This window comes from Oncorhynchus clarkii, chromosome 1 (assembly GCF_045791955.1).
Source record: "Oncorhynchus clarkii lewisi isolate Uvic-CL-2024 chromosome 1, UVic_Ocla_1.0, whole genome shotgun sequence".
NCBI lineage: Eukaryota > Metazoa > Chordata > Actinopteri > Salmoniformes > Salmonidae > Oncorhynchus > Oncorhynchus clarkii.
In genome coordinates, this window is record NC_092147.1 from 26,250,173 (window position 1) to 26,264,676 (window position 14,504).

At 43.6% G+C, this 14,504-nt stretch overlaps 1 protein-coding gene across 1 annotated transcript in view; it reads right to left on the reverse strand.

The window, feature by feature from the left end:
• The window catches only part of LOC139393964 (copine-2-like), a 42,354-nt gene that overhangs the window by 19,397 nt on the left and 8,453 nt on the right, over nucleotides 1-14,504 (reverse strand). The window contains exons 11-14 of the mRNA XM_071142115.1: nucleotides 6,352-6,485; nucleotides 5,604-5,658; nucleotides 4,914-4,965; nucleotides 4,564-4,697 (exon numbers count right to left, since the gene is read on the reverse strand). Coding sequence (XP_070998216.1) covers nucleotides 4,564-4,697; nucleotides 4,914-4,965; nucleotides 5,604-5,658; nucleotides 6,352-6,485 — 375 coding nt within the window. The remainder of the gene's footprint in view (nucleotides 1-4,563; nucleotides 4,698-4,913; nucleotides 4,966-5,603; nucleotides 5,659-6,351; nucleotides 6,486-14,504) is intronic.

The following is a 14,504-nucleotide window of genomic DNA, read 5'->3' on the forward strand; positions in this document are numbered from 1 at the left end:
GAATATAATATGTTTGTAAACACTTCTACATCAATGTGGATGCTACCCAGTGCTTGAATTGCCATGACAAAGGTGCAGGAGCTGTCTTTTTTCAAGTAGGTCCATTAGAATGCTAGAAATACCAGAATAGAGTATTCTATAGAGACCTCTGGTTATTCACTAAATAAAGGGTTAACACATTTTGACAGATGGAATTTCATGACTTCTCCATGACAACCACATTTCCATGACCAATAATTGGTGTGGTCTCTATGTAGCCTACATACAAAAGGTCAGCATAAATGTGAGAGCTACTGGGTGTGCTGGCTTTTCATCCAGGCATGAAACACACCTGAGCTTATCAAGGTCCAGTTTAGCAGCTGATGTTTCGGCTACATAGTCATTGTATCATTTCAAATCCAAAGTGCTGGAGTACAGAGACAAAACAACAACAAAAAATGATCGCTGTCCCAATATTTTGGAGCTCACACTATGTAAACTGTCATTGCTTTATTTTGCAATAGATGTTGTTCAATTGGTAATATTCATTTTTGTCTTTGTTTAATGCCTCTGAATGGGAAAGCAATCTAACAGTAACTGAAAGTAATCAGATTATGTTACTGAGTTCGGGTAATCCAAAAGTTACATTATTGATAAACAATTTGTAATGTAACTGTAATGGATTACATTAGAAGGTAACAAACCCAACACTGTGCACAAATATACATGATTTTACTCAAATACACACAGACAGATATACCTTGACAAGTTCACAAACACAGCAACACACACACGGCTTGGCTATTGTCTGTACTGACTGCTCTCTAGTCATCTCTGTAGTCTTGTCAGTAGTTTCCTCCCACACAAACACAGTCTCACAGATATACTTGCTGTTGCGCCCCCTTGCTCCTGCCTGCTTCCAGTCAGAAGGGCCACCAGAGCTGGCCTATGTTTAATAGAAGCCCCCGCTCCTGTGGACACTGTGAAGTCTGCTCCTTTAATGTACTTACAGGCACGCTCATTAGTGAATCATTATCTAAGAGACAGAGACAGACACAGCTACCACGCTGAAGCGCAGACGTTTTGCACACACTCACACACAGCCAAAATCATTATCAAAGGCAGGGACAGGGACAGACATTTACAGTGCCTAGCAGGTGATTTGCGAGTGCACACATGCACACACCAAGGTATTTATCTCTTCCATTTCTAAAACCTTGTGAAGTGAACACAATAGCTAATTCATCTTGTTTTTACAGTTAATATACCAGCAAATTGCAGTAAAATTCTCCTTGGTCTTTCTCTATTTCTCTCCTATTTCTCTGGGGTGACAGGGTGCAATTAGGGACATAAATCTCCCAGGAGCCTCTGAAGAATGCTTCATAATAACAAGCTATTACTTGTCAAACCCACATGCTGTGTACATCTGAATGTGAAGCCAGGAAACAGAAGGTCCAATGAGGGGTCTGGGCTGTATTTTCACTATTTTTAGGGTATAAGAATGTTAGCTACTGTATATCCTTAACTTTGCACATTATGTCCTGGTCAGTCTTCCTTCCCTGGAGGAAAATACTCTTTAACAGTCTCATTCTAGTCTGTTAGAGTCTCTTGTGTCTCAGTTGGTAGAGCATGGCACTTGTAATGTCAGGATTGTGGGTTGCTCTTTAAAATGTTGAAATTAACATGTCTCCAATCCCCATTTCACACACTCATGAACATGAGTGTCATGTTCGTGTGTGTCAAACAAAAACACCCTAATGATTGGTTGACAATAGAGCCTCCCACAATGCAGGTGATGCTCCAGGATGAATTGGTGAAGAGCAACTGTAGAAATGCGCAGACGACTGCAGCCGAAACTTTATGACCTTTGATCACATGATTTTTGATCACATGCAGGCACAAGTCGCACCATTTCTATCCCCATAATGCGACACACTTTGAAAGACGGTGAACAACGATGGTACCCGACTTAACAAAAGTGATCTCCTCGAACGTGGCCACTGTCACATCTCTGTCTAGAGTCAGAACCTCTCCTGTAGCAGAGACAGACAGACGGCAACAGAATGGAGCAGAACTCTGGGCCTTCGCCTCATTAGTCATTAAAACCCATGAACAACAAAAGGAAAAGAGGGAACATTTGTTCACTGAATCACCTTCTATAAATAACTAGAATTGAAAGGGGGGTTTTAATAGCTGCTCTCTTCTCCTCTGGGCTGGTAATAAGAGCGATTTTCAAAAAGCCTCTGCTGACTTTGAACTGACAACCAGAATCAGAGTTTTGAGGTTTTTCCACACAGCAATTAGGATCTGTTAGTGCTGGATCCAACTCCCAGTCTTACATACCCTGAGTCCAAAATGCACGCACGCACGCACGCACACACACACACACACACACACACACACACACACACACACACACACACACACACACACACACACACACACACACACACACACACACACACACACACACACACACACACACACATACACACATACACACACACACACACACACACACACAGAAAACACACAGCTTGCTGATAGGCCCGTGTGAACAGCAGTAAGGGGACTCATTATTTTCTAATTACAGCATGCTGAGCAGCTCTGAGGGAAACAAGCCTGTCTGATGGACACAGAAAACAATTATTCGTACAGGGAAGGCTGTCCAATGAGATGGACTCTTTACTCTGTAACTGTTATGACTTTACCAATAAGCCAGAGCCTGTTATGTCTCATTATGCATGAGAGGCAGAATACAGAGAACTATTGTTGTAAAAACAGGCATGAGTACAAAGTGTTTGAATAGGTTGCGTATAGAGTTGATGATGTAGACATCACTCCAGCTATTTCCAATATTGTTAAATATGTTTTTTGAGTTGCTTCAGCAAGGGTGAGGGTAAGTTTCCATGGATACGGAATCTTTCTATAAAAACCTCTACCTGGAACAAGAAGACGTCATGTAATGGCTCAGCGGTAGGGTACCTGGGAGTAACCAGCAATGTCTAATTGCTGACACAAAAAAAGCAACATTTGGGAAAAAAATTGGTATGTGGATGAAGGTCATACTTAGGCAAATAAACTATAAAGGGAAATAAATGGCTACAGTTTACACTTTTTTTGTAATTTCATGAAATGTTGTTTTAGAAAAGGGGCTTTTTGAAAAAAGTACCTGGGTAACCTGTTCAATCCCAGCAGTCTTTAAAATTACATTCAGGAGCAAAAGGGTTTCAATAGTTGTTTTTAATTCATTCAAAAAATATTAATTAGAATATAATATTGGAATGGAATATAACTAATGACATTAAATAACATTGGAATTGAATAATTCATAATAATAACTTAACTAATTAATTCAGCGTAACATTGGAGGCAACTCTCTTATACTCTGCCATTGCACAATTCTAATTTGTACATAGGTCACAAAACAAGCTATCCCCAGTCAAATTGGAGCCCAACTCATGAGTCCACCTCCTGCACCGCTCACGCCTAATCCATGTCCCCACCTGTGACTGAAAACAAGGGGAGAGATGCCAATTGAAAAGCTCTCTCTTAAAAACATAGCTAGCTACGTATCTAGCTATATGACATAAAATGCAAAAGGCTATAAAGTAACATTAACTGTAAAGCTATCAGTCACTTGTGGACACATTGACAACTGCAATTAAGTTACGTCAGATTTTTTATGTATGTTACGTCAAACTATCTGGTAGTAAGGTTGCTAGCTAGCACTTCTAGCAGCTTATGCTAACTTGCTAGCTGGCTAGCATTTACTGCTAGGGAAGTTTCTAGCTAGAAAGTTAGCATAAACTAGCACTAACTAGGCTAGTCATTGTCTAAATGACTAGTAGAAACACATTCATAACCATAAATGGGGGGCTTGTTGCCCCCAACACACTCATCCAACATATTACTACTTTTCGAAGAAAAAAAATGTCTCTCTAAACAAGTGGATTATTTACCTTAAGGCTTTCCTACTTGTATATTTAAAACAATTATAGATCTAACTTCATTGGAATATATCTACAACTTTTTCAAAATGTAAGAAAATTGTATCAACTTACCACAAAATCGTTTTGTTGAAATATCTCCAAAAGTTGTGATGACACAGAAGATTTTTTGTTGTTGAGCAAGAGCAGTTGCAGCCAAGGAAAGTGTTGAAAAAATTATTTGGTGACATCTTGTGGTCTTAATGTGAATTATAGGGGCTGGGGGCAGTTACCCCCTAGTACCCTATATACCTCTTCAACCTTGTGAATGTTTAAAGGTTCTGTGACTTCAGGAGCTCTGGGTTACTGTTGGCAAACCATCATCACATGATCAGCATGTGCTACCACATCTGGCCCTGGGCAGTGGAACAGAGCTTGTGTTTACTACAAAGTGCACCCGCCTTTAAAGTTAATAAGCATTGGTCATGTGGGGGGATTTACATATCATTTGGAACTGGTAATGTTGGCCCATACTAATAACATGAGTCGGATGGACATCTTTAACAGGAAAAGGACAGATTCAATCAAATGAAAATGGATAAGCAATAAAATAATGAAACTAGAAATCCTAATATTGATAACAAGCAATCCTCACCGCAGCAGTCTCCTGTTGAAGGGCCTGGGTGGCAAAGCGGGCCACATGGGTGATGATGGGGGAGAAGTTGGTGGGGCCGTAGAAACGGATGTGAGGCAGGCAGACAGAGTAGGCCTGGGCAATCCCCTCCACGCCTGACCATAGGAAACAGGAATCACACATGGAAACCAGCACAAACCAGCACCCTCACCAGCAGACAGAGGGCTAAGTATGGTAGTTCTCAAATAAATGAGAAATAACACCCACTCCATGGATAAAGCAAGAAACAAACCCTAATAAGTGCAGCCTGCAATGAGTACATTGTAATAAGGTTTTTAACGGGGGTTACAGAAAACATAATAGTTGCTCACCTTGGCAGAAGGGATTGGTGGGGTCAAAGTTGATGGCAAATTCATGAGACACCTGCAGGTACAGGAGACAAAAATAGGTCTCCTCAGGTGCAGAAATTGTACATTGAGAATTTCCAATGGCTGTAAGAGACTGTAGAGGAATGTGGGAGCACTAGAAATATGTGTTTCCATTGTATGATTGTAGCAGGTGGGAAAAGCAGTGAATTGTGTGACAAGCATTTTCTCTTCCTCCATTCCCCCTGCTTCACATGATCTGTTCTTTCTTGCTTTCCTCCTTTCTTGCTTTCCGCTTTCCAAATCCATTACATACATTCCCATCCCTGCACTGCCCTTTCATTCCAATTGTTTCAACCTCTCCCTCTCTTCTTCCTCTAGTCCTCTCCGACCACTGATGGATTTAACCTCCCTAAACACTTCCCATAAAGTATCTGAACGCAAAGCTAAATATTCTGTCCATTTCTGTTGCTCAGCCTCCTTATTCAGTTGTCCTTTACATCAGTGCAGTGCCATGGCAACGCAGATGGGATTACAGTTGCATAATTATTGGAATATGCCTGTTTTATACATACTCTGGGATGCCTCTGTCTTCCAGTCTCCCTCTTCTCTTTAGCATTATTTTTGGCTCTACGTCCATCATATGTAGTGTGCCGTGAAGACACACCCTCACACGTAGACAGTTTATACACTTACTTTCCAGTCTGGAGGGAGTTGAGCCCCAAATCCCAGAGCAGGAAACATTTTGTCACTGAGGAAGGAGGGCAACAGATTGACAGGGATGAGTAAAAAGCAACTTCATCAGAATTCAACATGCAATTTTGCATTATGGAATTTCTCAATAAACTCGGATTGGTACTTTATCAGAAACAATGAGTGACAAAGAATATGACTGAGTAGACAGAATTAGAAGAGTTGAAGGGACCTTTCAGTGACTTATGACTGTGATGTATAAAATATAAATCAAATCGATTTTTATTTGTCACATACACATGGTTAGCAGATGTTAATGCGAGTGTAGCGAAATGCTTGTGCTTCTAGTTCCGACAATCAGTAATAACCAACAAGTAATCTAGCTAACAATTCCAAAACTACTACCTTATAGACACAAGTGTAAGGGGATAAAGAATATGTACATAAAGATATATGAATGAGTGATGGTACAGAGCAGCATAGGCAAGATACAGTAGATGGTATTGATTGCAGTATATACATATGAGATGAGTATGTAAACAAAGTGGCATAGTTAAAGTGGCTAGTGATACATGTATTACATAAAGATGCAGTAGATGATATAGAGTACAGTATATACGTATACATATGAGATGAATAATGTAGGGTATGTAAACATTATATTAGGTAGCATTTATTTATTTATACTTTATTTATCTGTGATTTGATCATATTGAGTCCTGTTATTACTGTTTACACTAATGGGACTCACGTGTCATAGTCCTGGATGATCTGGCCCACAGCCAGGATGGCGGACAAGTACTCATTGCTGCCCAGAGGGTTGATGAAGTGAAGAGAGGAGGCCTCCCGAGGGTTCCCATTAGACGCTGTGAAATCAATGCCAACCTACAGGAAAAGCAAGACAGGAGACAGACATGCTCACAAACACAAACAAAGCCTAGAAATCAGCTTAAATATGAACAAAGGTGTGGACCATATCAAAATAATCCAGTGAATCCTACAGAGCCTTATTTCAGGATCCTGTCCTCGGGCAAAGATGGTTACAATATCAACATGGTAATTAACTCAAAGATTTCAACAAGCCCTCCCAAGCCCACATCTTCATTCAGTCCATGCTAATGCCTTTAACCAACAATCCTATAAAGAGCATGGCTTCTACTCAGATCTCCTCCAGTTCCTACCAAAGTTGTGGCTGATAACTGGACAGCCTCTATTAGACAATAGATGGACAAGGTGAGGAGAGAGAAAGAGAGAGAGAGAGAAAGAGAGAGAGAAAGAGAGGGTGAGAAAGACAGAAAGAGAGAGAAAGGGAGAGAGAGATGCGATCTGACAGAATCAGGGTGCCACTTCATATGCCCAATCCCCTGCATCTCAATCAAGCCCTAGGCAATGTGATGAGTGTGCTGCTACTCTGCATGAGCAGGGAACTGACTCAAATCTTTTGCTTTATCTCAATTTAGTCCAGATGACTGACCATGTTTCTTAACCATACCTTTAACTCTGGGCACAGGGTTCTTAAAGGGCTGGCCGGTGCTGTGATAACAACCTAATGTACAATCAGATGACCTTATGAATGACTAGAAGTCTTAACACTGGTCTACAAAGCACCGCTCCATACCGCAGGTCTGACCTCTAGGCTAGTTTGACAAATACTCTAAAGCTGCTTTTAATACAATGCTATACTACTGTGTTATATAGTCAATATGTTTTCCCATGCAACTACTGCAAACATTGTAGTCTCTAGTTCCAGTCTATATATGAGCAGGGTTCTCATCTGCATCTCTGTAGAGAAGATTTCCCCTCTAACAGATTAGGATTAGGTGCATGCTAAATCTGATTGAATGCAGTGGAACAGAGAGAGAGAACATCTTTCTCTGTGAGACAAATCAAATAACTCTGACAAAAGAGAGCAGGTTAAGAGAACTGCAGGATGCACCTTTGAGGATTTAGATTCACATTCTTTCTCAGACACCGATCTTGACTGAATTATAACATGCAGGTGTGAACTCTTTAAATAATTTTAATTATCATATTGGATTAAGGTAGATGATTAAGGTGTTACTACTGGTGTTTTGAATATGTTTTTTTCACACAAATATAATTGTCCCAGTATAAATTGTAGTACCTCCTCTTTTAAAATGGGAAACATTTTGTAAAACTGTCAGGATTCATTTCAAATGTCCTGCCTAGCAGCTAGGTTTTTAGAAAATGTCAACTAAAAGGACAAAAACATTATGGATACATTACAAACACAAAAGCCAAACCATGGAGATAGTCTCCAGTCATGTTCCTATTATTATTTTCAGTTTCTCCCTCTTTTATTCCTGCAAAGACATAGTCTGGCTTCGGCACAAATCACAGTAACTATGGCAACACAAATGTTCCATTTGCTTTAAACATTTTTCTGACAATAACACGGGGAGAAAATCATTTCTTGAACAGGACCACACATGGAGCCTGCTAATCAGAACAATGTATGTGGTCCACAACCACATAAATAAACACATCTGGTCACATACAAGTCACTAAAGAGGTGTGGCAGAATAAAACATCAATGGAAAGTTAATGTTGCCATTCAGGAAATAATAAAATACAGGTGGAGCTATTTTGCTGAGAAAATAGGAAAATAGATCATGCACATATTTTGGCACCACAAAGGGAACAGATCCTCCGAGTATTTCACGGTAGCATGGATACGTAAATGGTGGTAGACAATGTTTCAGCACAACTGGAGATAAATACACTGGCTGGCCAATAATAGAGCTCTGACACAAAGGTGTGACATCACCAGGGACGCACAATGTGTCTCTCATCAGCCTGAGCCAAAAATAGACAAATGACGATTTTCTCCTACTGGTCACATTCTGACCTTAGTTCTTTTATTATGTCTTTGTTTTAGTATGGTCAGGGCGTGAGTTGGGTGGGTCGTCTATGTTAGTTTTTCTATGATTTGCTATTTCTGTGTTTGGCCTGGTATGGTTCTCAATTAGAGGCAGCTGTCAATCGTTGTCCCTGATTGAGAACCATATTTAGGTAGCCTGTTTTCTATTGTGTTTCGTGGGTGATTATTTTCTGTTTAGTGTGTGTTGCACCTGACGGAGCTGTTTCGTTTGTTCTCTATTGTTACGTTGTATTTAGTGTTCAGTTCAGTTTATTAAAAGGATGAACACTTACCACGCTGTGCATTGGTCTGACATTTCTTACTCCTCGTCAGAAGAGGACGAAGACGAACGTTACAGAATCACCCACCACCAAAGGACCAAGCAGCGTGGTAACGGGCAGCAGCAGCAGCAGCAGCAGCAGCAGCAGCAGCAGCAGCAGCAGCAGCAGCAGCAGCAGCAGCAGCAGCAGCAGCAGCAGCGATCTCAGGACTCCTGGACATGGGAGGAGATCCTGGACGGCAAAGGACCCTGGGCACAGGCTGGGGAATATCGCCGCCCCAAGGCAGAGCTGGAGGCAGCGAAAGCTGAGAGGCGGCAGTATGAGGAGGCAGCATGGCAGCGCGGCTGGAAGCCCGAGAGGCAGCCCCAAAAATGTATTGGGGGGGGCACACGGGGAGTGTGGCGAAGTCAGGTAGGAGACCTGCGCCAACTCCCCATGCTTACCATGGAGAGAGAGGGACCGGGCAGGCACCGTGCTATGCCGTGAGGCGCATGGTGTCCCCGGTGTGCAGGCATAGCCCGGTGCGATACATAGCAGCGCCTCGTATCGGCCGGGCTAGAGTGGGCATCGAGCCAGGTGCCATGAAGCCGGCTCAGCGCATCTGGTCTCCAGTGCGTCTCCTCGGGCCTGGGTAGATGGCACCAGCCTTACGCATGGTGTCCCCGGTTCATCAGCACAGCCAAGTGCGGGCTATTCCACCTCGCCGAACTGGCCTGGCTACAGGGAGCATTCAACCAGGTAAGGTTGGGCAGGCTCGGTGCTCGAGAGCTCCAGTGCGCCTTCACGGTCCGGTCTATCCGGTGCCACCTCCACGCACCAGCCCTCCGGTGGCAGCCCCCCGCACCAGGCTGTCTATCCATCTCCTCCCTACAGGTGCTCCTGCCTGTCCAGTGCTGCCAGAGTCTTCCTCATGCCCAGCGCTGCCAGAGTCTCCCATCTGTCCGGAGCTGCTGGAGTCTCCCGTCTGTCCGGAGCTGCCGGAGTCCCCCATCTGTCCGGAGCTGCCGGCGTCTCCCGTCTGTCCGGAGCGGCCGGAGTCTCTCATCTGTCCGGAGCGGCCGGAGTCTCCCGTCTGTCCGGAGCGGCCGGAGTCTCCCGTCTGTCCGGAGCGGCCGGAGTCTCCCGTCGGTCCGGTGCTGCCGGAATCTCCTGTCCATTCGGGTCCGGTGCTGCCGGAATCTCCCGTCCATTCGGGACCGCTGGCTTGGGTCCCCAGTCCGAGGTCGCCGGCGAGGGTCGCCGCGTTAAAGAGGCCATAGAGGCGGGTAAAGAGGCGGAGAAGGACTATGGTGGAGTGGGGTCCACGTCCCGCGCCAGAGCCGCCACCGCGGACAGACACCCACCCAGACCCTCCCCTATAGGTTTAGGTTTTGTGTCCAGAGTCCGCACCTTTAGGGGGGGGGGGGGGGGGGGGGTACTGTCACGTTCTGACCTTAGTTCTTTTATTATGTCTTTGTTTTAGTATGGTCAGGGCATGAGTTGGGTGGGTTGTCTATGTTAGTTTTTCTATGATTTGCTATTTCTGTGTTTGTCCTGGTATGGTTCTCAATCAGAGGCAGCTCTCAATCGTTGTCCCTGATTGAGAACCATATTTAGGTAGCCTGTTTTCTATTGTGTTTCGTGGGTGATTTTCTGTGTGTTGCACCTGACGGAGCTGTTTCGTTTGTTCTCTTTTGTTACTTTGTATTTAGTGTTCAGTTCAGTTTATTAAAAGGATGAACACTTACCACGCTGTGCATTGGTCTGACATTTCTTACTCCTCGTCAGAGGAGGACGAAGACGAACGTTACACTAGTATGGAGAAATCTGAACCTACAAGATCTTAATTTGACCAGTTTCTCACAGCAGGAAAATAATCCTTCAGCAACAGGAAATTTGAAATGTTGTGTGGATTATACATTTATAGTTAGGGCAAATCAAGTCTGACATTTTAAAGTGGAAATGATAAACTTTGGAAGCCTTTTTAAACCTTGAAGATCCTACACCTGTACCATGTTTCCAAAGATTTACAGTACTATAGTGTGCATTCAATGAATGAAGTAACATATGCAAGTGTGTTTGTTTTTTTGTTGTTGGTGTATGTCAAAAAATGAACTCAAATTGTATTCGTCACATGGCGCCCATGCTTCGTAAGCAACAGGTGTGGACTAACAGTGAAATGGTTACTCACGAGCCTTTCCTGACAATGCAGAGACAAAGAAATAGAGAAATAATAGAACAATAAAACATGTAATAATAATAAAAGTAATAATAGACACACAATGAGTAACAATAACTTGGCTATATACAAGTTAGTGCAAAAAGGGTCAATGCAGATAGTTAAGAAATAGCTACCTGGACTAACTATTAAGCAGGTTTGTAGCTTGGGGGTAGAAGCTGTTCAGGGTCCTGTTGGTCGTACCGCATCGGTACCGCTTGCCATGTGGTAGTAGAGAGAACAGTCTGACTTGGGTAGCTGGAGTCTGACAGTTTTTAAGGTACTTTTCTGACACCGCCTGGTATAGAGGTCCTGGTTGGCAGGGAGCTCGGCCCCAGTGATGTCCTGGGTCGTACGCACTACCCTCTGTAGCGCCTTACAGTTGATGCCAAGCACTCTGAGGAACCTGAAGCTCTCAACGTGCTCCACTACAGCCCCGCCGATGTTAATGGGGATGTGCTGGGCCCTCCATTTCCTTTAGTCCACGATCAGCTTCTTTGTCTTGCTGATGTTGAGGGAGAGGTTGTTGTACTGGCACCTCACTGCCAGGTCTCTGAACTCCTCCCTTTAGGCTGTCTCATCACTGTCTAATCGTCAACAGTGATTAGGCCTGGGTGCAGTCGTGGGTGAACAGGGAGTACAGGAGGCACTGGCGTACCCGACAGCCCGCGGAAGGCGGAGGGGCTCACGAGTTCTGGGGGTCAATGTGCCTTTCACAGATGTCTATTTTTTATTCATTTAATAAATCATTTTGACAGTAACCCTCCAAAAAGTAATTCATACACATTTCCATAAGTAAGTGTTTGTTTCTTCAGGAATGTGACTAAAAAAAGTGATTTATAAAAAATAAAGTATGCGGGGATGCTTTAATTTATTTATTTTATTTACCTTTATTTAATTAGGCAAGTCAATTAAGAACAAATTATTATTTACAACGACGGCCTACCCCGGCCAAATCCGGACGATGCTGGGCCACCCCATGGGACTCACAATCATGGCCGAATGTGATACAGCCTGGACAAATCAGTGGACAAATGCCATAGTCAAGGCTATGACGGAGCCAGTATAGTGAGTGGAGCTTACTCAGGTGTTCAAAAGTGCATATCAGACCGAGAGCCTAACGCTTCTTAGGGAGATTTAGCTTCGAAATGATCTCTCTGCAGAAGCGACACAGGGATGGTAAAAAACAGCATGATTGCCATAGCAACATCAGGGCAGAAGGGAGTTGCCCTTCAAATACAGCCGTTCTGTAACATCTTTAATTGAGCCTCTCATTCTCCTCAATTGCCGGCCTAAATACATTATGGAAAGAGTTTAACAGTATAGGAAGCAGTTGAACAAAAAAAAGCTGTTTGCGATTTCGTTCATACTGGTGAACCGGTGTTTGAGTTTAGTGGTTGCAATATCAACAGTCCCTTATCTCTGGTCTATCTTGGCTTGCATCATTCAAGACTACGTTTAAATTGTGTGCCAACGGACATATAATGCACAATATCTAAGGAAAGACTGTGTGGGTTGTCAATACAGAAAACAGTCAGGCCCGCAACCTGGACTACAGGCCGTGGGGAAAGCATTTGCACACAAAACACCAGGGGAGACTCTCAAATGGAATTTAATTTACCTTCAATATTGCAGCCCATTTGTGTAGGCTATCAGCTAGACAAAACCCGTTCAACGATAAATAGTGTCTGAATTTATCCTCAAGTCGACTACTTTTTTCCTCATTGTTTGGCTATTTAATGTGTACATTTTTATAAAACGTTTATAAGTAGCAGCTAAATACGGTACATAGCTATAGACAGTACACTGCATAATGAAACAATCCCTAGTAAGCTCGTGTTTTGAGCGTGGACTGAATGTATTATTTGGCATTAATAGACTGGTTTTACGCACAACTTTCTATCCAAGCTGGGAGAGAGCGCGAGGACAGCTCATGTCATGCAGATTCAGGTAGCCTATAGAGGACAGTTGATTATATAAAAAAAAATGTATGCTGTTGCATCTAACATTTATTTTACAATCTGCAATGTTCGAATATCCAACATTAATTACTGAACAAGTCAGCCAGCAGTCTAAAAAGGGCAGCATTGCAACACCGTGTATAGCTTCGTGAAATGTTAGGCATAACATGATAAAATTATGATCAAATAGGCCTACCAATAAGCATGTATCCTTTAGTTAAAGCTAAGCTAAGCCCTGGCACCACAAAAAGCATATCATCGATTCGATAGGCATGAAGCCGCATAGACATGTCTAAATTTCAGCACCATGGACAGAGATCGGTAGTCTATACTTCAACCTTGCGGAGGCCCAGAGAAACTGCGTTACACTAGTGACAGGAGGGGACTAAGCACCCACTCCTGAGGGGCCCACATGTTGAGGGTCAGCGTGGCTGACGTGTTGATGCCTAACCTCACCACCTGGGGGCGTCAAGAAGTCCAGGATCTAGTTGGAGTAGTTGCAGAGGGAGGTGTTCAGTCTCAGGGTCCTTAGCATAGTGATGAGCTTGGAGGGTACTATGGTGTTGAACACTGAGCTGTAGTCAATGAACAGCATCCTCACGTACTGTAGGTGTTCCTTTTGTCCAGTTGGGAAAGGGCAGTGTGGAGAGCAGTAGAGATTGCGTTATCTGTGGATCTGTTGGGGCAGTATGTGAATTGTAGTGGGTCCAGGGTGTCTGGGATGATGGTGTTGATGTGAGTCATGAGCAGCCTTTCAAAGCACTTAATGGCTACAGATGTGAATGTTATAGGGCGATAATCATTTAGACAGGTTACCTTGGCGTTCTTGGGCACAGGGATGGTGGTCCACTTCAAAGATGTAGGTATTACAGACTGGTCAGGGAGATGTTGAAAATGTCAGTGACGACACTTGCCAGCTGGTCAGCACATGCTCTGAGTGCGCGTACTGGTAATTCGACATGCCCTGCGGCCTTGTAAATGTTAACCTGTTTAAAGGTCTTGCTCACACGGCTATGGAGAGAGTGATCACAAAGTAATCTGGAATAGCTGGTGCACTCATCTGGAATAGCTAGTGTTGCTTGCCTCGAAGCGAGCATAGAAGGCATTTTTAGCTCGACTGGTAGACTCGCGTCACTCGGCAGCTCATGACTGGGTTTCCTTTTGTAATCCGTTATATTTTTGAAGCCCTGCCACATCCGACGAGCATCAGAGCCGGTGTAGTAGGATTCCATCTTAGTCCTGTATTGACACTTTGCCTGTTTGATGGTTTGTCAGAGGGCATAGCGAGATATCTTATAAGAGTCCGGGTTAGTTTCCAGCTCCTTTGAAGCAGCAGCTCTAGCCTTCAGCCCTAGTGCGGATGTTGCTTGAAATCCATGGCTTCTGGTTTGGAAATGTACGTACAGTCAATGTGGGGACGACGTCATCAATGCACATATTAATAAAGCCGGTGACTGATGTGGTAAACTCCTCAATGCCATCGGATGAGTTCCGGAACATATTCCAGGCAGTGCTAGCGAAAGTCCTGTAGATTAGCATTGGACCACTTCCATATTGAGCGAGTCACTGATACTTCCTGTTTGA